We start from the raw sequence: 25189 nt of genomic DNA on the forward strand, positions 1-25189 counted from the left end.
ACAGCCCAACGCTCCTCCCGCCCGCCCGCTGTAATTGGTATGCTGCAGCTCACCTCCCTCCGAGCCTGCTCCGCTGTCACGCACAGAACCGCTCTTTGTCAGCGCCGCCAGCGCCGCCGTTAACTCTTCCAGACCCAGGCGGGGCTCCCCGGGGACAGCACCGCGGGGCTGGAGGTGGGCGACGTGCCGGGGCCCCCACGCGTGCCCGCGGCAGGCACCCACCGCTCCCCGCCGGCCCTCCGCGAACCCGACCATCCGCGTGCTCCGCATGGGCTCGCCTGCTCTGCTGTCCACCAGGGAGGCTCCTGGCTGCACCAGCTCAAGCAATTCCTTATCTCAGTCCCTCAGCAGCAAGGTTATCCGGCTGCCCTGCCTTCCCCCGAGGGTGTCCTTGCCGGAGACCCTCCTGGAGCTGCTTACGGAGGCGCAGGATGCGGCACCAGCTCCACCCTCCTTTCTTCCCATCACGGCTGTGTCAGGACAAAGATTTAGGGAGGCAGCAGCGAGGAGGGACAGGTAACACCTGGGACCTGCGGCCAGCTCCTCCTCAACCTTTCCAGCCTCAGCCTCCTTCATCCCGCAACTGGTGGCTGGCAGCTGAGGTCCAAAGCGTGGCGGCGACACCGGTCTGAACACGACCAAGGTACTGGGGCTCACGGCCCCTTCCTGGCCCTCCCAAACGCTCACTTGTCCCCGGGGTGGGACGAACTTGGCCCAACCCAAGCGCAGATTCACCCAGCCCTGTGACCCCCTAAAGAGCAACCTCCAACAGCAAGAACAGACCAAAAACAAGCACAGCACCAGCTCCTCCTCTTGGGTACCCTCCTCAGAACAGGCAAATAATCCATCTTCCTTTCCAAGCCAACTCTGCTACCTTTCACCTGTCTCTCTAAAAGCATCTTCGAAGCAGCCCCCAGCACCCTGTCCCTGAGCACAGAAGGGGCTCATTCTGCCAGCAGCATGGTGCTGGACCCAGCAGGGTCCCACCTGGAGAGCTCAGCCCGCTCCCAGCCACTCCTGCCGGCTTCTGCTGCACCTCTGCCAGGGCACAGAGCAAGTATGAACCCGGGGGACACGTCTCATGTTCCCCAGCCCCGGCACGGTCCCTCCCCAGCCACGCTGACCGCAGGCAGGCTCTCCAGGAGCCTCTCGTCACCCGCTGCCACCCAAAGCCAGCGTGGGGTAAGGGCAGGTGACAGCCCTGCCTCACGTCCGAGCGAGCAGCCCTGAGAGCAGCGAGCTCCAGCGAGCAGATCGCCCACGGCAAAAGGAAAGGCACCAAGAGCCCAAGCACCCGCTGCCCCGCACCCACCGGCTCCGGCTGCCCATGGTGGGAGCAGAGGACGGCACGGGCTGGTCCCCGGGGTGCCCCCTGCTCCCCTTGCCCAGCATCTCCAGGCTCCGTGCAAACGAGACCCAGCGGAGATGCTCGGAGACGGAGAGGCTCTGCTGAGCGCTCCCTGCAGCAGCTTCACCCCACCCAACCCCAGCGTGAGGCTGCACCTCGTGGCGCACGGCTCAGGGCCCCCTGCAGAGGTCACCACCCCCAGGGACCGCAAGGACCTGGGGTCTGCTGAGCCGGACCCCCCCACACACCCCAAAAAAAGGAGGCAATGGTAACCGCAGACACTGACCATTCCTCTGTCCGTCCTTGAGCTCCCCATCTGAGCCCGGCCCTGGGCCGCGGGCACGTGTCTGCCTTCAGGAGGAGATGCCAGGGTCCCACCGGCTCCGGCGCTCTTGGCCGGGTCGCTGCCGTACCCCGAGGAGCAGCGCGCCGTGCCGCCGAAGGAGGACTCGCTGCAGGAGGCCGGCAGCCCGCGCCCATCGCCCTGCCCGGCCCAGTCTGACAGCAGCCGCGGTGCCTTCCCCGCGCTGGGGTTTTCCAGCTGATCCACCATGGGGGACGGCGTAGACAGCTCCGAAATGGTGCCTGGCTCCGCAGCGGAGGTGCACGTCCATGCAGCGCTTGAACTTTGCTCGCCGCTGTCTCCTCTCCCCCAGGTCCCCGGGGTGCCGCTGGCTCTCAGCTCCCGGCTCTCCGCTGGCTCCCCTCCGGACACGGAGCTTGCTGGGGACAGCAGCCCCTCCGCGCGGCTCCAGAGGCCGTCGGTGCCCTGTCGCAGAGGCAGGAGCACGGCCCTGCTGCTGCCCGTGCCGCTGCGCTGCAGCTGGACCAGGCGGCTCACCGCCTTCTCGCAGCCCTGCTCGGCGGGGTTCTCCAGCAGCCGGGCGATGACGGTCGTGCCCTCCTCCGGGGAATCCCCCGCCACCTCCGCGCCCAGCCGCCGCGGCTCCAGCACCAGGTGAGCTTTCCGCACTTCCCCCTGAAACCTCTCCTTCACCTGCACGATGCGCCCCGGGCCGGGGTCCCCCCCCGGCGGCAGAGCCCCTCGGTGCCAGCTCCCGGCGGGGTCCTCTCCGCCCTCCTGCCGCGGGGCTGCCTCCAACTTCAGAGCCTCGTCGTCCTCGGCCACCTCCACGGCCGGCTGCTCCCCCTCCGGGGCCACCGCTGGCACCGCTCTCTTCTTCCCCCTCCGCCTCCGTTTGAAGCGGACCCGTTTTTGGGGGGCAGGGGAGCCTTTCCGGCAGCCTTTTCTTTTGGCTCTTTAACGCAGCCCAGAGAATTCCCCATCTCCTCGGTGCAGAAAGCGCCGGCAATAACGCAGCGAGGCTGGCTGCCGGCTGCTCCCGCATAAATCCCGGTCTCGGCTTCATCGGCTCAGCCGCACGTTTTACACCGCGCAGCGCTGCGCGCTGCCCCTCGCATCCGCGCCCGCCCGCCAGCCCCGCCGCCGCTCCAGACAGCCATCTTACAGCCTGGGAGCTGCAACAAGACAAATTCAAAGCATCTCACTGCAGTTCAGAAATCACTTGACCTAAAAGCAGACGGGGACCGGATTGGCTGCAGCTCTCTCTCTCCAAATATGAGGTAATTGGAGCACTGCCCTCGCCAACACAAACAGAGAGCAGGAACCAGACGGAAAAACGGGGAAAGGGGAGGGAGAGGCTGGGAGGGGTGGGGAGAGAAGGGAAAAAAAAAAGAAAAAAAACAACAAGAAAACGGGAAGGTTGGCAAAGGTAGCATAAAGGAAGGGGTGGGAGAGAAATAGGAAAAAAGCAGGGAGGAGCCAGAGCAGCTCTGCGTGCACGCGGATGGGGACGGGGATGCGGAGCCCACTGGCACCAAACCCCGCCAGCTCCCGTGGGGCGTTTCCGAGGGCATGCTCGCACCAGCTGCGATCGCTCCCTAATTCCTAAATCCCAAGAGCCCCAAGAGACCGCCTCACGTGCCCACCCCCCCGGCCAGGCTCCCCTCCCTCCAGGCACCGAGGGAGGACACGTGTCAGGGTGCCCTGGGGACCCAGCTGCGCTTCGGGGAGCGGCGGGCTCTGGTACCAACAGGCTACGAGAGCAGCCCACACCCCAACGGGGCACTGGAGCCCCCCCAGGGCAGGGCTCCAGCGCAAGGAGCATGCAGCACCCTAGGAGCAGAGAAGCGCGTGCCAGCAGCAGGGATGAGACAGCAAACAGGCAAGAGATAAAGACGTGGGGACCAAACCTGACGTCAGCCACCTCCGGGGTCAGCCTCAACAAGGAGGGACCCGCAGACACCGAGAGCCCCGTGACACGGGGGCAGCTCCGCGCTGGCACCGTCCCACCTCAAACTGCCCCCCAGGGCTCTGCTCGCTCTGCCGGCTGCGGCACTGGGATATGGGAGATTAAGAGGTTCACAATGGAGCTGCAGCCCTAGAAAAAATCCGGCTAGCGCAGGCGGGGGGACGTGCCCAGATGCGCAGGCTCGCTGCCGCCAGCTCCCCCGTCGCCCTGGTGGCAGTGTCCCCTCCCGGTGGGGCAAGGAGGGGACCCGGGGGCTGACCCACACGGGGACCTGGGCAGCTCCTGCTTTGGTCCCGCTCTCCCACACACCCTCAGGGCATCACAGACCAGGGCACGGCTGCCCAGAAGGTGGTGGGGAAGGGAGGGCTCCACACCCCCAGCAGACGTGACCGGGACTCATCAGCACCACGACCCTGCTCCTTCTGGGGGCCACAATGCGGGCAGCTGTCCCCAGCTCCTCCCTGCTAGCAGGGACACTGCCGTCCACCAGAAATGCTCCATCATCAGAAAAGGCACCCGATGACAGCCACGTCCTGTGAGCGCACCAGCCCTGACCCTCCGCAACAGCCAAACGTGCCCTCACTCCAAAAAGCCAAAAGCCGCCGCGTTTTTGGAAGTAACAACCAGTACTGGCGGCCCAGCCAAGGCAGCAGCTCCCCGGCGGACTGCACACTCATCCTCCGAAAATGAAAAGCTTCCTTAAGAGGTCTCAAAGCCAGCACTAGTCTCGCCTGGGAGATGCCAGCGAGGACACGTCAGGCAGCCGGGACGCAGCGGCTCCTGAGGCCCGCTTGTGCAGTCCCGGTCCCGTGCCTCGCCGCCTCCTGGCACGCCACGAGTGAGCCCCACGGGGGGAGCAGGGTGCCAGCAGCCCCTGCTCCGCAGGTAGGAGCCCACAGGGGGCAACTGGGCACCAGCGTGCGGTCGTCACCCTCCTCCCACAGCCCCAGCCCCACTCCTCAGTCACCACCGCACGCAGCGAGTCCCGGGATGTGCCTGCAACACGTGGGTAAGTAGCCAGCTCCACCTGGAGAATTTGAGGCTATTGAAGACACAAAAGACTGTTCTGTGAGACCATCCGTAACAGCCAGTTGCTGGAGATGGTCCCTGGAAGGGTCAGGCAGTTTCTCCCATCCCTGCACTGATGCGGGGTGAGAGCCCCTGCATGGCCACGAGCTCGTCCTGTCCCCACCAACCCCCCCCCGAGCTTGCTCTTCTCCGGAGGCTTCAGCTGAGCAAACAGCTCCTGCCAACCCCCTCGGTGCCAAGCAGGAGCCTGCAGCACACGGCCCATCATTAATGATTTAATTATGGAAATGATGAGAAAAGGGAGCTGCTGTTCTCCAGCACTGGTCTCTGCGACGCTGCCATGTACACGAGTCCCCCACCCTGATCGGTGTGCAGGCGTCGCCACGAAACACACGTGTCCGGACAGACAGACACCACGTGTGTCCGGACAGACAGACACCAGGGCCCCAGGGACACAGCACGCCCCCCCATCAGCCCCACGTCCTCCAGCAGAAAGCACTCACGGCCTACCTGGAAGTGGAGGATAATCGTCCATATGAGCCCCAGGGTGAGCTTGGGGTTGCCATCTGTAATGTCGTCATTGCGGATGTTCACCAATTTCACCTGAAAGAGAAGCAAAATGGTCAAACCCCCCGTCAGCCACCCCGGTGGGACCGTCCCCGACCAGGCTGCCCCCAGATCCCCAGGCCCCGCCACCTCGGGCGCTCAGAGGGGCACAGCCCCCCCGGCCCTGCTCTGTCCCCAGGCTGGCCGAAGGGGCAGAGGAGCAAGAAAACGAGGCCACTCGGTGCCTCTGCTCCACCAGCAGCAGAAGGAAGGATTTTTCACGGCCCTCGCCCGCTCTGGTCGGGCAGCCAGAAGTGCTTTACCAGCACTTAACGCTTTATTTCGGTTCACGTGGAGAAGTGCCTCGTCCCCAGAGCCCTGAGCACTAGTGCATAATTTAATAGCTAGACCACAAAGCATGGTTAAAAGAGGACAGCCAGGCTTTATTAACTCCCTCTTGGGTTCAAAACCAAGCTGCTAATCAACCCGTCCTAACAAAGGCAGATAACCCGGCTCTGCCCTCACCAGGATCCACCGAAGGTCCACGTCCTGGCAAGCTCCAGACCGCACGGCCCTGGAGCTGCTCCTTCCCGGCTGCTTTGCTCCCAGGGTGTTTTAAATTGGGCAGTCCCTAGGCAGCACAGAGATCGCTGCGGCACTGGGTGCATGAGCCCCGGCACTCCCAGGGACCAGCTGCAGTGCTGTCCCTGTCCTGCTGCTGCCTGCCTCAGGCTCCTCGTCCGTCCCCAGGGCACGGTGCCCCCGTTGCCCACCCTGGCCACGACCGCTGGCAGCGCTGGCCAGGGTGAGGCATCCCGGCAAGCCCTCGGCTGCCAGGCCATAGGGCTTCAAAGAAAAAGTGTTTAATCCAAGTGGAGAAACAAGCTCCCCGGAGCCCCCGGCAAAATGTCTCTATCAAGGGGCTGGGGAGGAGGGTGGGGGCTGGAAGCACCTCACCCTCCCTGGAGCAGGGCTTGTGCGCAAATTTATTCGGTGCCCTCGGGCCAGCAGAGGGAAAAACCTCTGCTTCAGCACGAATTGGTACAATTTATCATCGCCTCCATGTAGCTGGGGAACATCGTGCGAGGAACCTGACGGAACAGGCAGAACAAGAGAGCCGGCCCCGGGGGCTGCGGGGGCTTCGCATGCAGAAGGAACAAGTCTGGGGATGTGCCCGCTGCGAGACCTGCCCGGGAGGCTCTGCGGTGTCCCGCGGGCGCTCCGGGACCAACACCTCCCGGAGCCTGGCCGATGGAGCTGCCCCAGGGCAGGACACCACGTCTGCGTGGCCGTGCAGGGGCAGCACCACACGGCGGCACCGGGCTCTGAGCAGGAGGCAGCTGCCCACAGACGTGCCCCTGACACCAGTGGGAGATGCCCCAGCTGCACGTCCCCGCTGCAGGGACCTGCTGTGGAGCTGCAGGTGAGACTCAGGGGGTGCAGAGGTGATGCTGGGGCATCTGCAAAACCCTGTCCAGAAGGGCAGCCCCATTTCTCAGTTTGAAACTCATTATTTTGCACTGCACACACACAGTTCTGCAACACCTGCAAGGGAAAGTCCCTCTACGGAGCTGTCATCAGCCAGCACCTCCGGGACGTGCACACCCAGCACTGGCAGATGCTGCTTCCACAGCCTTCCTGAGCCACAGCCAGGAGAGGGAGTCCCCGACCATCCCGCTCTGCTCCTGCAACAGCTTAAATCACCAGGTAACCATCGTGCTCCCGCGCAGCCCTTACCTGCCGTTGCTTCAGGAAATCCAGGGCGATCTGCACGTTCTGCAGCCTGTGGAAACGCATCCGGCCCTTCTCTCGTGGCTGCAAAACAGAAGCAGCGGCTGCAGAGCGGGCTGGCCGGGCGGCGGGGCTGGGACGCAGCACCCCGCGGGCACGGCCCCACTCTGCACACCCCACATGCGCTGCGGACCCGACCCCGTGAGCACGCGGCCACCCCACGCTCAGCGTGCTCCTGTGACCCCGTGCACTCAAACACACTGCTGCCTTTCCTTGTTCTGCAGGAGAAAAAAAGTCATCGCTACACAAGATCCTGCTGCAGGAGGGAAAAAGCCCACGGTGGGGCATGGAGCTGGGAAGGCCCTGAACCCTTGCTGTCCTTGGGGAGAACAATGAGTCCCCCCAAGACCCCAGGTCCCTGCACCAAAGCTCTGGGCTGCTGCCAGCACCAGGCACGACCAGCTCAGCCTCAGAGGCTTCATGGCAGGGACCGGCTGCGGGTCCCCACCTGAGGGCAGAGACCCCAGCCCAGCAGGCGCTGCTGCTCCAGATGCTGCCTTTGAACTGCTGGGAAGAAATGCAGTGCCCTCAGCTGCCGAGTTCTGGCCCAGGAGGGAGCGGAGCAGGGCTGGGTGTGCGGCTCGGACCTCCCTGTGTGAGCCTGGGCAGCTAGGATGGGCGCTGGGGCTGCCCCGAAGCAGCAGAAGGGGCGATCGATGCCCTAACCCTGAGCTGGGCCTCACCAAGAGGTGTCCCCAGGCTGCTCCGAGCAGCGAGGACACCACAAGCGTCCTTTCGTCCCCAGTGGCAGGGGAAGAACTGTCCCTGCGAGAGGAACACCTTGGGGGCTGTGGAGGACCAGGGGCTCGGCAGGAAGGTGCTGCACCCCCAGCTCCTGCCCAGCTCCCGAGGAGCAGCAGGGGACACTGCACCAGGAAACCACCACCCAGAGCACGGGGGCAGAAAATCCGTCTTCTCTTCCGCCTCGGTGAGGTGATGGGGCCTGCCCATCCACTGCAGGCCCAGTCGAGCCCCTTTAGGGCAAACCCTTGGCTTTGTTCTCATCTCCACTCGCATGCACGGGGCCGCCGGTCACGACCCGGACCCCACCATCGCCCCAGCCCGCTCCTCACAGCCGAGGCGCGACGGTGCCGGTGCCCGGCGTGTCTCCATGCAGTGCAGGGGTTAGCAGACATCACGGCGCGCTGCGGGTCGAGCGGGCAGGGCCCCGGCTGGGGCCTGCGGTGCCCACGGGCGCGTGCAGGACCCATCCCCCTGGCTGTCAGTAGGACTCATGCTCTCACACCGAGCGGGTGGCGTGCCCTGACTGCGAGCCGGCACCGCCATGCACGCGCAGATAATCCAGGCAACGCTAGCACAGCTCCGTGAGGCCCATCGGGTCCGCAGGCCTGGCACAGCTCTACTTGCTCGAGCTCACAGACAGGCGACCGCCCGGACCGAGCATTGGCAAAGAGCAGCGGGGATTGATCAAAAACCCCGCTAGTGCCCAGGTGAGGGGAAGGTCGGAGCCCCGCTGGGTTGCACTGGACTATCTGCCGGCACGCCGGTGTCAGCCAGGGGTTTGCTGCGTCCTGGGTGGACCCGACCTACTTCTTCATCATCATCTTCCTCCTCCTCCCGCTCTTCGCTGCTTGCACGGCACCAGGCCGGCGCTTTCACCAGGCGAAGGCTCCTCTGAGCTGGCGGCTCTATTTGCTAACGAGCACGGCACGGACGGCACAATGGGAGGGTGACACACAGGGAGACAGAACGGAAACCAAAATGCAAGACCCAGGTAAAGGAAAACCAAAGAGAAACACGTGCCCTGGCGAGGCTCCTCGCTGGCTCTCCTGGACACCACGGGCTCTGCCGCAGCCTCGTGTGCTGCCCAGGGGGTTCAGGCAGGGAAACTTCCCCGTGGCTTTGAAGCCAAAATGACGAGAAAGAGGCTGTCTGGATCCCAGGCAGCTCCATCCAATTCTTCAGCCCCCACAGCATCTAATTTGGCATCTCAGGAGGGTAACGGAGTGAGTTAACAGATCTCTGCCCAGATCCTATTTTAGGGGAAGACTAAAACAGTTCCTGCTGTGCTACGCTGTTGCACCAATAACTCGCAGTAAATGTGACAGTCTGCGAAGGAGGAGAAGGAAGGGGGATTCTACGATGCTCAAGATGCAAGGAAAGAGGTCTGCACATCAGACAGCTCCTGGGAGCTGCAAACCCAGATCGTGGGGCAGGGGAGGGCAATGTGGCTTCTACCAACTCTGGGCAAAAGTGCTGGACACGCTGTCACAGAAGCAGTTTTAGTCAAATCCATTATTATCCAGTATTTTAAAGACGTAGTGAAATCTGAAAAGGGAAGGCATGTACAAGCCCTCCCAAAAAGAGGGCTCTGCCCAAGGCACCACAACCCAGCGGCTTTAAATAATCACACGCTTTGGTGGTATCCAGGAAACCAGCACGAGGAACATGGGTTCGAGTGAAAATAAATGAAATAAATAAGAATATGACACACATTTCAAAACAAAACTATGGCAGAAGAAATGACTGCTGACTGCTGCGGCTGCACTGGAGCAGGAGGGCGGATGGAGGGAGCGGAGCGGGGCTGGGCAGCAGCTCCGGCACCCCACGGCGCAGACTTACCAGCTTCACGCCCGACAGCACCTCCAGCAGCGAGATGAGGTTGTGGCCGTCCCGCAGGTCTTCGTACAGGTCGTTGATGTGCTTGCGCACCTGCGAGAGGCAGGGAGGGAAGGGACACGCTCAGGGCTCCGCTTGCCGGCCGCTGGACTTGCGGCAGTGGAGGAGGAGGGCAGCGGAGTTTGCAACCAGACATCTCTCAACAAGACGCATGTGTTTAAATCGGTTATTCCAAAATAATCGCTAAGGAAACCAGCCTCCGCTTTCCAAAATGACCTGGCAGGAGCTGCTGCCAATTTCAGATGCATGAACAGATCCCTGTTAAACCGTTCTCACTCCAGGCAGTCCCGTAGTATCGCACGAGTCCCGGGATGTCTCCCAGGGCACGCGGCTCCAGTTAAGGACTGCGGATGTTTTTGGGGGGAGCACGGCTGCGGAGCGCGAGCAGCTTCTGGCACAGGCCAGGCTGGAAACACCAAGCCTCTGGACCTGCTCGTCCCCCAGCAAACCCAGACCTCACCCTGGTGCTTTGCGCAGCTGAGAAGTCCCAGATGTTTCCACACCGCAGCCTAAAGCAGGTGGCCCCAATTTTCCCCCCGCCCTTCATCTGTGAGATTTAGAAAGCAGCTGAAAGGCTGACACACGTTCACAAAGCTGGCTGAGAAGTAAGCCTGTGACAACCTCTAATGCCCGAACTACTTTTTTTTATTATTATTTTTTGCAAATAGAGAATAAATTTGGCAGTTAGCCAAGCAAAGTGCCTTGCAGCACAACGTTAAACCTGCTCAGCAGCGAGCATCTCCCTCCCGCCCCAGCTGCCAGAGGGAGGCTGGGACACGGGCGCAGCAGAGCCGAGCAGAACAGGACCGGGAGCAGCAGGACGAGCAGCGCACGAGCCTCGAGTTACAGCGAGGGCTGCGAGCACAGGAGGCGAACGTACCAAAAAGGTTGCACTACGATGTTACAGTGCCCTCCAAAGGCACCTACACACGTCCATCGCAACCTGCTCTGCTCCGAGTACAGACACGTTTTGAACGCTCAACACCAGCGCAAAAATTCCCAGACTAAAAACCAGGCTTTTACCTGCCTGTCCTGAGCCAGGATGGATAGACAGACAGACAGACATTTAACCCGTGTGACAATAAAACACGCGACTCTTACCTTCATCAAGTGTTTATTGACCCATTTAGTGAAGGTTTTCTTTTGGACTCTGTCCCGTTCATCTGTTGAAAGAACACAAAGGCAGCTCTCGGTCAGTATTTTTCGTGCACAAACTCAAATGACTTTCAAATGAGGGGAAGAGACAGAGCAATCGCTGCCGGTGCCAGGACTGCCGGACGGATCCTGCCCCCGTGCCGGGAACAGAGGCTGCTTATTCGTGGGGTGCGTGGATGGGGCCGCTCGCCTGGCACCACAGCCTGGCTCCAGCAGAGGAACAGAAAACGGCCCGGGGCTGCGCCTGTGCCTGGTCACCCCACAATTAATGCTTTAGATTCGGGGGAAAACAGTTTGTTTAAATAAAAGCAGCACAGAGCATTACAGAGGGGACCCCTGTGCCTCCCTTTCTTCCCCGAGGGGGCAGCGCCAGGAGGAAGAGGAGGCTCGCCGACCCCCTGCGCATTGGGGTAGGAGTCCCCCTCCTCTACGTGCCCCTGGAAGGCTTTGACACATTACATAAAACCCACAGATATCCCTTAAAAGGCCACTGGCAACAAGTGCAATTAGCAGCTTATTCTTCCGCTGTATTTTTGGTTCATTGGATTGCCAGGATTTAACGTTTATTTCAGTCCCGCAGCTCAGCCGAGCTCTGCTCGTCCGGGTCACCCGGCCCCACAGGACAGGGGGACAGGGGGGCACCGTCCCTGGAAGTCCCATGCAGCCCCCAAACCCCCAGGGCTCTTCCCGCAGGGGATGGGACAGGAGATTTGTGCTGACACCGAACAGCTCTGGGGAGATGCCAGCAGGCTTTGTCCTGCCCGTTCTCGGTGAAAAAACAACGCAAGAGACAAAGCAAACGAGGCAAAAGGAGAGGGCACGGGGCAGGGCTGCCCTGGGGCTGCGCAGCACCCACCGCCTCCTCCCTGTGCCCGGGCAGCTGCGGGGCTCAGCGTAATCCCACAGCCAGCCCCGCACCAAATGGGATTGCCTGCTTTTAACAACATAATCTCAGAGGAGAGACGGCGCCTTGGTGCTGAGCCGGCGCTGCGGTGTGCCGGAGCAGGATCCCGTGGTGCAGAATGTGGGGGCTGCCCCGGAGCATCCCCCCGCAGCCCTCGGGGCACAGGGATGCGCTCGGGCAGCAGCCGGGTGCTGGATTTTGGCAAAAGCCCATCCCGGATCCCTGGGAAGGCGATCACATCTGCTGAGGGGCTCTGCGCTCTGCTGGGCATCAGCTGGAGCTCCGGGCAGGGAAACGCACCGCTCCCATCGCTCTGCACCAGTCTGGTCCAGCCCGGCACAGCAAAGCCAAGGGCGGTGAAATTCCTTTCTCCCCCAGCCAAGGGGCGTTCCTGAGCCCAGCCCAAGCTCCTGGAGCCCTGCCCTGTCCAGATGCAGGCTGTACCACAGAGAAAGTGGCAAAGGACGCAACGCAAGACATCCCTCTGACACCATGGTTCCCCACACAGAAGGACCCCTTGCTTCTGTTTTAAAAACAAAGAAGAGACTCAAGAGAGGGGAGAGAACCAGCACCTTGCTCTCTCAGATCCCCCGGGCACCAGCCCAGGCTCCCTTGCTGTGCTGCACGTGCTGCTGCACCGCCCCACGTCCCCATCCCACCGGCGGTGCCTGCGCCCCGGGAGGAGCCACGGCCCCGCTCCTGGGGCCTCTCACAGCCCTGGGAAAACCTGGCCACGTCTCACCCCGCACGCAGGTGAAGGCACACCCCGGTGTTCCCACCTAACCACCACCCTGCGGCTTCCCCCACCCAAAGCACACAGCAGAACCCGTGGCACGTTGCAGGCACGTCGCAGGCACGTCGCAGGCACGTTGCAGGCGAAGCCGTCCACACCTCCCCTTCACCATGCACCATCCCCTGGCCAAGGCGAGGATCCAGGTGCCAAAACCCATCCCCTCGCTCCGCACCCCACCAGGCTCTCGCCCGGACAGGGTTCCCCCGAGGGGCGGCCACGCCACGGCGCTGCCGCCTGGCACCGCTGCACGTCGCCTGCAGTGGGAAGCCACGTCACCGCCACGCGTCTGCGGGGACTTCTCCTCCACCCGTCCCCCAGAGCCATGGCGCTGGGTCTCTTCCTGACCCCGCTGTTAATTCGGGGCGGATGAGGCTCGAGCCGGCTCTAACCGTGACGCAGAGCCCGCGGCACGACGCCGGCCACTGAGCTGGGAAGCGCCTGGCAGGTACTAACCCATGCAGCACATCCGGCACACCATGCGCGTGCTCAGCCACCTCTCCTCCCCGTACAGGCGCTGCGTTTCCATCTCCTGTGCCCGGGCTGGGGGGCGCTGGGTCCCGGCGGAATGACGACCACCTCCCTGCTCCAAGGGACGGGTGGGGAAGGGTCTTCTGGCGGCACCTCCTGCCCCGCCGGCCGAGGCAGCGCGGTGGGTGACGGCTCGGCCGCAGCTCCTCCCACAGCACCACTTCCTACAGCCTCTGCCCCCCGCTCGGGGCCCGGCCGCCCTTCCTCCAGGGCATCGCCGCGAACCCCTTGCGATGCCAGCGGCCGCCTTGTGCTTCCTCCGGTCGTCGTGCCCCACGGGGCCGTGCGCCTCTCCGGACGCAGCCAGCCGAGCGGCCACAGGCGTCAGGGAGAGGAGTTTGCCTCCAGAGGAGGGGGTGAGCTCGCCCGGCACGGTGGCACTGCGTGTCCCCGAGGGTCCGCAGTCCTGACAGCCGCCCGATGCTCGCAGAGCTTTGCTGAAGGCTCCCTGCAGATTTCAGCCGCTCCCCACGAAGCGATGGGGAAGGAAGGGCAGTTCCCCCACCAGCGGCTCCAGCCAGGAGCAGGAGGCGTTGCAGAGCGCGGCGCAGCTCCCGGCGGCGACACGGGGCAGCAGAAGTGCTGGGGCACGGGTCGGAGCCACGCCAGGCGCGCCCGCGGAGCTGGGCACGGCCCCGCAGACAGGCTCCGGGCTTGTTTCTCTCCCTCTTGTTTTCCAGTTAATTGCACCAGCCGCGGGGCCGGGGCCGGGACGGACAATGACAGGCTTTTTTCCTCGCTCGCGCCTGCCAGCCAGAAGCTTCTCCACAAATAATTCCCTGGGTCCGAAGTACCGGAGCTGGGTCCCAAATGCTCCGGCTGCAGGCTGCAGTCCTGCTCGGCATGCGGGGAGATAACGGGGGCCTCCTTTATCGCCACCTCTCTTCCTTTTCTTCTAAATATAATCCCGCCGCAGACCTCCTGGTCCAAGCCCCACCGCCCTGGCCGGGGAGGCGAGCGGAGCCAGCTCGCGGCCAGGGGAAGGCAGGCGCGCAGTGCCCCTGTGCATGGCAGGGGGCACACGGGGACGGGGACGCGTCACCGAGCCCCGTGCAGAAAGTCTGGGGCAGGCCAGGAGGAGCCCGTGGGCCTGCGGCACCTCGGCACGCTCGCCCTTCCCATCTGGCGCAGAAGTGACATTTTCTCCCTTTTTTTGCCCCGTCTCCCCCCCTCCAGGTGGTTCCTGGGCTCTAACTAGGTTACGCACACCCCACACTGCACTGTCGTCCGAGCTAATAATAATGCACAGCTACTGCTCGCTAACAGCATTAAGGCGCTGCGAGCTTATCTCCCGCCGGCTAATCTTTCCAGAGTCACTCTGATAAGCAACCTGTTGCAACCCCCCCGCTTCCCTCCATCCTGTGCCATCTTGCAGGGGGCTGCTGGCCCCAGTGGCCCTGGCCCTGGCCACCAGGACCCCCCAGCAGCAGGACCCCCCAGCACCAGCCCTGCCTGGGACCACGCAGGGGACGCGGGCAGTGCCCAGGTGACGAGGCTGACCCTGGCACCGTGGGGCTCCCACCCCTGCGTGCAGCGCATGGAGCATGGCCGGGTGTCAGTGGTACAGGGAACAGCTCCAGCAAACGGTGCCCCTGCTGCTGCAGCTGCCATCAGGCACTGGCAAGAACCGAAATCCGTAATTACACGTGCCCGTGCCACTTCCATTTGATGGTTCTCAGCACGTCTGATGCCTTCGGAGCTGCACAGACGCGTTCAGCTGCGATGCGCTTTTCATGTTGCTGCCTTCCCGATACAGGCGAGGCTTGCAAAGAGACAACCACGCGGCGAGCCCGGCCACAGCCCAGCCGAGCCTCAGCGCCGTGCTTCCCAGCAGCTGCTCCCACTGCGAGGCTGAGCACCTCGGCTGCTGCACCCAGGGCAGCGCGAGCCCTCGCCGGGGGGTAGAGGCAGCCAAGGAATGGAGCCATGCACCCAAGGGGTTTTCACATCTCTGTCAGTTCCCTGAACAAAGCAGCGAGAGCTGGGCAATGCGCAAAGCCACCCTGCCCCACACCTGGCCACAGGCAGCCCAAAACAGGGCACCAGCTGAGTTTGGGGAGGAAAACTTCCACTCGGCATCACTTTGGCAGACCCCTCACCATGGCACCGCCGCCCCGTGCAGGCATTTCCCCCCGTTTGCCCGTGGCAGCCCCGTCCTGGCAGCCCCGTCCTGGCAGCCCGCCTGTCCGCACAGCTCCCGACGTGCCCGGCCGGCGCTGCCGCTCCCCTGCCTCGCCTCCAGCGCTGCGGCCCTGCGCGCCTGTCGGGTGCCATCGCCGTCTGCTGCCTCCGCGCTCGGGCCATGGCAAAGCCCCGTCCCAGCCCGGGTAGGGCAGGGCAGGGCAGAGGGGTCCAGCACGGGAGGAAGGTGAGGGCCTGCGGGGCCTTCCACATCCTGCACGGGCTCCTCAGATTCTGCTCAAATAAAGCCTGGGAATGCTTTATTTATTCAGCTCCCGGCTTTCTGCCCCGCTTGCTGTTCCCTGCTAAAGCCAAGGAGCACAGGACGCACCAGACCGGGTCCTGTGCTGGATGAGCTCGCAGAGGTCCTGGGGACATCTCTACATCACAGCATTAAATCACCCATCCAGGTGTGGGGTGAAGGAGCTTTTTGTTCCATACCAGTGTTTAGAAACAAACTTGAAAGTTTCAAAGCAAAGCGCTTTCGCTTCAAACTCCTTCAAGGCAAAAAAAGAAAGGGAATGCACTTTTTTTTTGTTTCTCTTTTAACGTGGTACTTTCAAGATGGGGAATATGCAGAAAACCTGGCTGGCTCGGGAACATGAGGTATTTAAAATGTGCTTGCTGCCAACTCGAGAGCTGACATAATCCATCATGACAGCAGAGCTAATTGGACAGGATCTACAGAGCCTTTCGAAAGTGGGAGCGGAGACAGCACGTGACTCAGCCCGGAGGAACGCAGCAGATACCTGCGGTGGAAAACCAGCCGGCACCATCCAGCACCCGGATATTTAACGAGGCCGACACCCGAGCAGCGGTGACGCAGCGGAGAGCCGAGGCTGCCCGCGGCTGCACGGCGCAGCCGGCCGAGCACGCAGCGGTTACGTGTGCCGAAAGCTGCCGCGGGACGAGCCCCGTCCTCTGGGATGTCGGGAGAGGTTGAGGCAGTGCCTGCAGAGCGGGTGCCACCTCACCCTGCCGAGAGAGGAGTGAGGAAGGAAAGTGCGGATCGAGGGGTTTCGCTGCTCCCGACACCTGCTTGCCAAAGGGACGGGGTTTTGTCCTGCAAAGCAGCGGGGTCAGCGCATTACGGGGGGACGAGGGGCCAGGAGGGGATGGCAGCTCTGCAAAGGGGCCAGAAGATCCTGAGACAGAGCAGAGACGAGCACAGCGCTCGCCTCACTGCCCGAGGTGGCCCTGGCACCAAGACGAAGCGGACGGGGGCAGCGCTGGGTGGGTAGCAGGGCACGTTGCTGCCCCGCAGCCCGCTTGTGCAATTCGGCTGCGCTTGGGAAGGCCTCAACAGATCTGTCCTGGCAGCGCTGGGGGAGGAAGGAAGGATCGCCTGCCACCAGTGTTATCTGGGGAAAAGGCCCAGCAGATCCCTGCCAGCTGCCCAGGCTCATCCGTCCCGCTCCTGCACATGGGAAAAGCGAAAGGAGGGGGGAACCCGGCCCTGCACGGGGGCACGAGGGGAGCCAGGCAAACAAACGGATCCCAGGAGGGAGACGTCAGGACGCAGAAGGCGCTGGTTAGTCCTTGTCCGGCCCTGAAGCTACGGCCTGCCCTGTAACAAACCCTCACGGTCCTCGTGATGCGGTCACACACAATCCCTATTTTGGGAAACTGAGGCAGGGTCACTCCAGCTGCTCCGCGAGCCGCTGCCAAGGCCCGAGCAGCTCCAGGTGGCGTCTCGGCCACGGCCCTCGCTGCCACTGCAGGTTTCTACGGGTTTCTGTGGGTTTCTGCGGGTAAGCGACATGCTGTTGTCGCTGCAAGCGGTCGCGGTGACGTTGGCCCGGGGAGAGGACAGCCTGGCGGCACAACCAGCACCACGTGCGCTGGGCTCGCGCCGAGACAAAAAGCAGCCTCATCCCCAGCGAGGCCCCTGCATCGAGATCCTCCCCCCCGGGGCCCGGCAGCCCCCACAGCGCTTACACCGGGAGGGGAAACACCAAGTTTAGGCACCGCTAACCCTGCCCTCCCTGGGGCCTCCTCCCTCCTCCCGGCAGCCACGTCCGTCCGTCCGTCCCTCCCGCGCCGGGCCCCGACCCTGCCCCACGCCAGCCATCTTAGCGCCTGTCCCCTACCTGCCCCGCTCCGGCTCCTCCAGTACAGGACGCCGGCGATGCCCAGGACGTGGCTGAGGATGAAAGCGGCGGGCGGCAGATAGGAGCTCTCTGAAAGCGGCATCGTCCCCTACTCCCTGCCCGCCGGCCTCCGTCCCGTCGCTGCACGCCTGTCCCCAAACTTCTTGCTCCAGAGGCGGCTGCGGCGCGAGCTCGGCATCGCCGGCGGGGAACGAGGGGAGGCAGAGCCGCTGCCGGCACACGCTGCAAAACTTCCTGCCCGCGCCGCGCCGGCACCTCCGCTCCAGCTGGCCGCGGCCCCGGAGCTGGCAGAGCGCGGGGACGGCCAGCGCCGGCCCGCGGAGATTTTGGAGCTCAGGGTGGGGGTAGAGGAGAAAGCGAGCGGCAGGCCGACACGAACATCTTTCCTGTGTGTTCACGCGGTCAAACTTCGCCCCCCCCTCCCCTCCTCCTTCCAAGGGGAGAGACGTCATCTCCTGAATTTCCATTCCCAGCCCCGCTGGAAGGCCGGCTGCGGCTCCGCGGAGCAGGGGGCTCTCCGTGGGACGGCCACACCGAAACACCCGGCCCCAAACATGGGGCTGGGAGACCCGCGGCTCGCGGGTGGCGTTCGGGCGGCGCGCCGACAGCTCGGGGCACCCAGCTGCACGCCGACAGTGCCAGCACGTCCCCAGGGAGCACCAGTCTGGCCGTAGGAGATCCTCTCCCCGGCAGCAAAGGTGAAAGCGAACGAAGCCAGATTTAGGCTTTGTGTGTTTCTTCACTGTTACTGGAAGTTTAACAAAAGCTCGTCGGCTTTTCCCACTCCTCAAGCCATTTCTCGTTACAGAGGGAGCAGGGCAAAAGGCCTGGAAACACACTGCAACAGCATGGCAACGCTTCCTTTTCTTTTTTAGGAGAAATTAATTTCCGGGACTCCTCTGCAGCCGATGGGCCAGGGGCAGGAAGGGCTTTTTGCATGTCTATGGGGAAACGCCAGCAGAAGGCTCTCTAAAGACAAAGGTTTCCCCCATGCCTCCTGAGGCTGAGGCCCCCAGCTGCTGCAGGGCTGGTGTCGGCGGTGCCACAGCTCCTGCTTTAACTGGGGGTGACCGAGAGGCCCCTGCCCAGGCTCTCCCCCACCCGCAGGCTCACCCCGCTCCCTGTCCCTCCCCGCACCCCGTTATTCTTGCAGCCAGCATTCGGGCGAGTCCCGGGGGGCCACCAGCGCTGCATGGCGACACTTTCCAGTCTGACGGGGCTAATTAACGGCCCCGTAGGGCCGCACCGCCTGCACAGGCGTTGTTCTGGTGGTTTCACCCACAGAGCCGCACGCCCTGCTGCCGCACAGCCGTTACGGCCCGGCCCCTCGGCGCTGCGACCGTGCTGAGCAGGCGGGGGGGCCCTGGCCCAAGGCTCGGTTTCGCTCTCGGAGCTCCTCGTGCACCAGTCCCTCCACCAGCCCCCAGTGGTTTGCCTCGCTTCTTGGGTGGGTGGAGAGTTACTCAGAATTTGACGCTGGGTTTCTGCCTTCGCCGCGGCTTCCAAGAAGCACCGAGCTAAGAGCAGCTCGCCCCGCTGAAGGCTCCTTGCAGTGGAGGGGAAAGCCCCGCTTCCGATGCACGACAGCCGCGCCCCGGAAAGCTGCGAAACCGCAGCCTGGCTCAGGCATCAGCTGGGGCAGGAGCCTGGCGATGGGTTTGTGCAGGGCCAGCACCGCCCCAGCTGCACCAGACCCCGAAACCCCAGCAGTTTGGGGGCACCCTACGAGCACCCAGCAGGGCCACGGCTCCCGCTCCGCCCAGACACCCGCAGAGATTTTTGGCGCACGTACACACCCAGAGCCGCTCCCCCAGCCACACAGCCACAAGCACGGCCAGGCCCACGGAGAAAAATGTCACGAGTAAACTGTGATAGACCCAAACATGCGGCTTTGCTAAAACCAAGCCCACCGCAGGCTCTCCGCTGCCCCGGGGAAATCTCAGCCGCGGCCATGGAGCGGGGACGTCCTGCACCAGGTACCTGCAGCTCCCTGCGGCCACGCGGGCTAAAAAGAGGGGCAAGGGGGAATAAAGAGGATTACCCCAGGGCTCAGCGCTGTGGCAACGTGTTTTCCACAGCTCTGGCCCTGCCCGACTTAAAAACATTCCAGCATAGCTTTCATCTAAAGCAATCTGCTTTCTGTTAAGGCCGGGGAAGCGCTGCAGGAGCCGTGAGCTGCCCGGCAGCGCTCGCCTGCAGCGGCCGTTCCCGACGGCGCGAGGCCACCATAAATAGCAAGCAGCAGGCACGGGGCAGCTCGCGCCCTGCGAGGCCGGCGTCTGCTGCTGCTGCTGCTGGTGGCAGGGCCGTGACGTGTCCGAGGCTCGCGGGGAAAGGCCCTGAGGCAGGAGCTGGTTTTCCCCTTCCTCCTCACCCCATCCACGGGGTCGCACCCTGCCCCTCTCCAAGCGCCCCACAACACGCACCGAGCGCTTCCAGCTGCTGCAGCCCCACACACCCCCCTCAAGGAGGGGATGCAGCTGGACGAGCCCTCTGGCAAATAAAGCTATTCAAATTTATGTATTTTGTTTTAGGAAGACAGAGGTTAGGGGGGCGCTTCAGCAGACACCAGCAGACCTGCAGCTATAACAGCACCAGCACAGGGACCTGCTGGGAGCGCAGGGGCAGGCGGAGGGGACGCGGGAGGGGGTGGCTGCTGGGGGAGCAGCGCTTTGGGGGTGCAGCAAGTGGCAGCTCCCACGGCCAGGGACAAGGCCACACAAAGAGAAGCCAGCACCAGAGCTCTGCCACGCCCAGGGGGAGCTGTGCCCAGGGACCCCCCCAGCACCAGGACCCGGGGGCACCGTCAGCCCCGCGGCCGGCTGAGGACAGAATCGCGCTTCATTCCACTCGATTTAACGCCGGTTTCCCCCTTTTCCTTTTAATGCTCCTTTTAATGGCCTGCTCTTGGCACGAGCAATCCCTTGAAGCTATTTCTTGCTGCGGCAGGAAACCGATAGCGGCTGTAATTCACCCGGCTGCAGGGGGTGGGAGATGCGGGGAGCAGGCGGCTGCTGCGATGGTTTTGGGGCAGACCGGGGGGGGCTCGGGGGGCCCCAGAAGCCCCCAGCAGGCACCGCACCCTGCGCTCGGCCGGGGGCAGCGGCACAAGGCCACCCCCAGCCATGGAAACGGCCCTGCACACACAAAACACCCGCGGCTAATTTTAGTTCCTTGCAAGGCGGCTCTTCCAGTTACGACTGTCGCCTCGGCTCGAAAAGGAAACGGGTGGGGAGAGCGCGCATCTCCCGGCCCCAGGAATCCGGGCCGGGGGGGCCGTGCCCTGCGCTCCCCGCCCCAAAGACACCCCCGTGCTTCAGGGGGGTGCCCGTGCCTCATCCCACAGCCCCACGCATTATTCCCCTCTCACTCCCCCGAGCACCACGCAGCCTGGCTCTGCCCCGCAGCGGCGCGCCGGATCCCACAGCTACTGGCTTTCCTCCCGCGCTCCCATCCCAGACATCTGCAAAGCATCGCCAGAAGTCTAAAAATAAGATGACACCCCCCGCCCTGTTTGAACATAAAAACGTCTTCATGGGGATGCTGCGAGGCGGGTCCCATCCTGCCCCCCGGGGGGGCACAGACCTGCCCAAATGCTGAGCCCAGAGAGGGGCGAAACCACCCCACGCACCCCGTCCCCCATCCCCACGGCCGTGCCCTGGCCGCAGCAGGGCCCGGAGCTGAGTCACGGCTGGCTCAGGGCAGAGGCATCACGCAGGGGGCCGAGCCCCCCCTCGCCGTGCGCCTCCCCGGTGAGTAATGCTGCGCCGCGGCGGCTGCCGGCTCCGGCATCTCCTTATATGACTGGGGAAGTCGCCGGGCAGCGGCACCTCCGCGTCCCGCGCCGCTCGGGGCACCGCACCCCGGCACCAGGGCAGGCGATGCCGTGGGGATGCTCCTCCGTCCCCCGGGCACTGCAGCCTCCCGGGAGGCAGCGGAGGCCAGGCTGCCTCCGGCCAGGGGTGCGTGTCCAGCGGCGTGTCCCAGCCTCGGGGAGGTGGCAGCCAGGTGGCACTGTGGAAACGCCGAAGTGCTCGGCTCCGACAGCAACGAGACCAGAGCTGGCCCAAAAGCTGCTGGCACTGGGCATGGGAAGCACCCAGGGCCCCAGAGGGCAGGGGGGCAGCACCCCGCTGAGCCCCTCCCAGGGCCCCAAAGGTTCACGTCAGCTTGTCCGCACCCCAGGGAGCCATCAGCCCTTTGTGGTGCTCCCGACCAGCACAGCCCACAAAAATCCCCTCCATCTCCTACAGCAAGCAACGCTGGACAGGACAGGGGCTGCAGGCTCAACAGGGAGCTCTGGGAACCTGCCAGGAAGGTGGCGACAATGCTGCGTGGGTTTTCCAAAGGGGTTTCTGTGCTCTGAACAGGGAGGCGAAGGGGTGCACGGCGTGCGGGGTCAGCCCACGGCAGGCAGAGGATGGAGGGGCCGGCTGATGGCGGTGCTGAGCACGCCCAAACGCATGACCCTGGTACAAGACCCACGCTTCCTGCTGTGCTTCCTCTGTGATGCTTTTTCCTTTCTGTTGTTTTTTCCTGTTTTCTGGGAGTTCCAAGAACAAATCTTGGTCATTTACAGCAGCAACTTGAAATTGGAAAGGAGCAAAAAACTCCTCTGAGATCCAGGAGTTCTGGATCAGGGATCCCAAGGCGAATCACAGCTGGGCCCTCCTGGCACGGCCTGCTCCAAGGCAGCAGCGAGGAGCACGGGGCCGCAGCTCCAGCCTTGCCGAGGCACCAACCGAGCAAAGCCCAGGAGGAGCCGCTGCGCCCAAACCACACCAGTGCATCACATCTCCTCTCACACACGAGAAACTCCAAAATATATCAGCTATGCTCTGCACGGCTGCACCCCTCCGCTCCCAGCACCGCAGCGGGTGGGAGCAAATGCTGCTCAGAGCAGGCTCAGCCAGGCTCCACGTCTCCCCACGCCACGGGCAGCTTCTCCCGGAGGGCGGCCAGACCCACGGCATCACGCCGTCAGCGCAGCCGTCCTTGGAAAGTGCGGCGAACGCGGGCGCACCAGGCAGGCAGCCCAGCGAGACGCGGTGCTGGCCGCTGCGCACAGGGCGCGTGCTCGCGGCGAGCTCCGGCCGGGCGCACCCGCGGCGGCAAGCACAGGCAGGGCCCCGGCAGGCGCGGAGCTCGCTCCACCCTGCCCTCGGCGCCGGAGCCCTGGGAGAGGGAAGCCAGAACAAAGATGACGTTTCTTCTGATCTGGGCTGTGAAAAACAAGGCGGAACGGGCAGGTGGCGGCTCCCGGCGCTGCCCAGTGTGGCCTCGCAGGACCGGCTCCTCCCCGGCGCTGCCTCCGCTTTGAACGCTGCTCCCGCTGCAGGTGAATCACCGGCTCCGGCCTGTGCGGGCAAAGCCTCCGGTTCCCCAAACGTGCCGGGCGGCAGCGGGAGCATTCCCCGTGCTAAGCGTTTCCTTCGTGCTTTCATCACCCGGGAGCCCTCACGTGGCACCGGGCTGAGCCGGGAGGGACGGGGATGAGCCTGCGCCGTCCCCTGATCCGAACTCGGGGCTGCAAAAGGTCTCAGAGGACGGGACTGGAAAACTTCCCTGGCAGCAACGCTTCTGTAAGAGCCAACCCCACAAGTCCTGGTGGGCATCAAGCAAGGGTTTTGTCCTGGGAAAGCTGCCCGTGCAAGGACCGAGGCTTCAGGTGCCCCGCCGTCACCTCCTGTCACTGCACGGCTCTCCAAGGGAGCCAGAGAGCCGCGGGCTGGGCTGGACCCACGGATAACGGGAAGCCCGGCTCGGCCCAGGGCTGCTCAGCACCAGCCCTAGACTGAGGCCTCCAACCTGCAGCCGCACAGAGAGGACATCCCGAGTGAATGTTTAACCACAACCACCTCTGCAGAGGGGCCCCGCTGGACGCGGCACGGCTGCGATAAGGGAGCCGCACCGGGAAGCCTCCGGCCCCGCCACGCTGTCGGCAGCAAAATCTGAGCTCCGAGGAACTCGGAAAAGGAAGTGCCGGTGATAACAACGGAGATGTTCCCCTTTCCAGCAGACGTCTGGGCACCAAAATAGTAATTACATCGCAAAAAAGACTTCCCTTCCCAACACAGACCTGCCTGTGCTGATGGGCCCTGTGACTGCCACTGCCCCGGTCTGGGGGTGCTGAGCCAGGACCGGGAGCAGCGGAGAGGTGGGCACGGGCTGCAGGGGGGACGGCCCCGACACTGCCCCTGCGAGCAGTGGATGGGAGGGCAGAGAGAAGCTGGAAGCAAACATTATGGCTGCTGGCTCTCATTCTGCAAAGCAAACAGCGGAGCTGAGCTGCCACCTGCTCACGGCTTAATCATTCCCCAGGAGCAAGGCTCGCCGTTAACCCTTGGGCTGGCACCTCCAGCCTGGGGCCTCAAGGGACTGAAACACCTCGGGAGGAGAGCGTTTGTTTCCCTTTGCATCTGCAGCGAGCCCATCCCAGCGGGGCCGGAAGGAGAGCTGCTCCCGGCCTCCTGCAGCTCCTAAACCAGAGCAGGAACAAGAGCAGCCGGCGTCCCCAGAGGCACCGGCACAGAACCCCAGCCTCCTTTTCTTGGTGAAACTCACTTTTTGGTGACCCAGATTCTGCAGCTTTCCACGGGGGCCATTAGCTGCCAGCACTGCACCCTCCCCTCCAGCAGAGCCCCGTGACACAAGAGCCCCTCTCCAGCAGCAGGGTGCCTGACATGGACCTTAGGAGGTCCCCTCTGGCAAAGCCACCGGCTGCACAAGCTGGACGCATGCAATGCAGCATCCCATGGTGCTAGGATGGACCTCTGGAACCCCTCAAATGCTGCTTCCCAACCCTCCCCGTGGCAGGAAACCAGGAACGTCACGCAGCATAGGTGCTGAGGGTGATCTCACTGCTCCTCTCCCCGTGTTAACAGCCTCCATCCACTCACCGCCTGCCAGCATTCCCAGATTACCGCCGAGGCCGTCGGCCTGCTGCTGACGCAGCGGTTCAGGCACTGTCTCATCGCTTCCCACTTCTGAGAAGCCTCCCCGGGTTTGTCACCCCTGCGAGGGCGCTGGCAGGGAGCCGCGCTGGGCTTGCTCATCAAACAGTGCCGGGAACCTTGCGGCCGCTCACCCAGGCAGGCAGCGGGGGAGCACCAAGCCTGGTGCACCAGCAGCACGGCAGTGGCACAGGGTGGGAGGGAGCCAGGTCTACTGCTGGGCGAAGCGCGGGGACGGGGAGACCGCTGCCGGGGGCTTTCTCCGGGTGGGGGCACGAAGCAGCCCCAAGGTCCCGCCAGCACCACGGCCCCACTGCTCTGCCCCGCGGTCAGCTGCAGCCGTGGCTCGCCCGCACGCCCACGGGACGCACGCTTCCACGCTTTCCCAGGGGCTTGTGCTGACACGGCGAGGTGGCTCCGTTCCCGGGACGGGGGAGGACGAGGAAGCCGATGCCATCTCCGGGTCCCTCCCTAGCCCTGCGGCCACGGGGACAGCACACCTCCGCAGAGCCGCCGTCCGCAAGCTGGGTAAACACCGGCTCGGTGCTTCCCAGCACGCCCCACTATCCGTGGGGTGCGACACGGGGACCGAACCCACAGCACGGGGCCGAGGCCGTGGTGGCAGCGAGCAGCCTGGGCCGGGGCCGCATCCTGCACCCGCTCCTGGAGGAACCCCCCCGTTGAAGCCCCAGCCCCGCTCGTCACCCCTGCGGGACGCACGAGGCACGGCTCAGGGCTGGATGCGGTGCCCAGGACAGACAGACAGCCCCCGGTGGGACAGACAAACCCCGGCAGGACGCAGCGAGCCCCAGCCGCCGGCTCAGGGCCGCTCAAGGCCAAGCTCTGCGCTTCCCACAGCAGCTTAGGAAGCAGGAAAGCCAGCGGGGGGAGAGGCCGCCTGAATCAAAACCCCTTTTCTGCCGGCTTAACAAAAGGC

The 25189-nt window shown here is 64.0% G+C and overlaps 1 protein-coding gene across 16 annotated transcripts in view; it reads right to left on the bottom strand.

Moving 5' to 3' along the window:
• Nucleotides 1-25189, bottom strand: part of MACF1 (microtubule actin crosslinking factor 1) — a 143068-nt gene that overhangs the window by 97384 nt on the left and 20495 nt on the right. For 10 of the 16 annotated variants that reach the window (XM_040535285.1, XM_040535287.1, XM_040535286.1 and 7 more), the window contains exons 2-5: nucleotides 10729-10790; nucleotides 9571-9660; nucleotides 6934-7011; nucleotides 5161-5253 (exon numbers count right to left, since the gene is read on the bottom strand). In XM_040535285.1, the coding sequence (XP_040391219.1) occupies nucleotides 5161-5253; nucleotides 6934-7011; nucleotides 9571-9660; nucleotides 10729-10790 (323 nt within the window). Of the gene's footprint in view, nucleotides 1-5160; nucleotides 5254-6933; nucleotides 7012-8538; nucleotides 8644-9570; nucleotides 9661-10728; nucleotides 10791-12932; nucleotides 13615-17278; nucleotides 17724-25189 lie in introns of those variants that run through there. The other 6 variants (XM_040535289.1, XM_040535276.1, XM_040535283.1 and 3 more) reach the window with 5 other exon arrangements.

The sequence above is a fragment of the Cygnus olor genome, chromosome 23 (genome assembly GCF_009769625.2).
Source record: "Cygnus olor isolate bCygOlo1 chromosome 23, bCygOlo1.pri.v2, whole genome shotgun sequence".
Lineage (NCBI taxonomy): Eukaryota > Metazoa > Chordata > Aves > Anseriformes > Anatidae > Cygnus > Cygnus olor.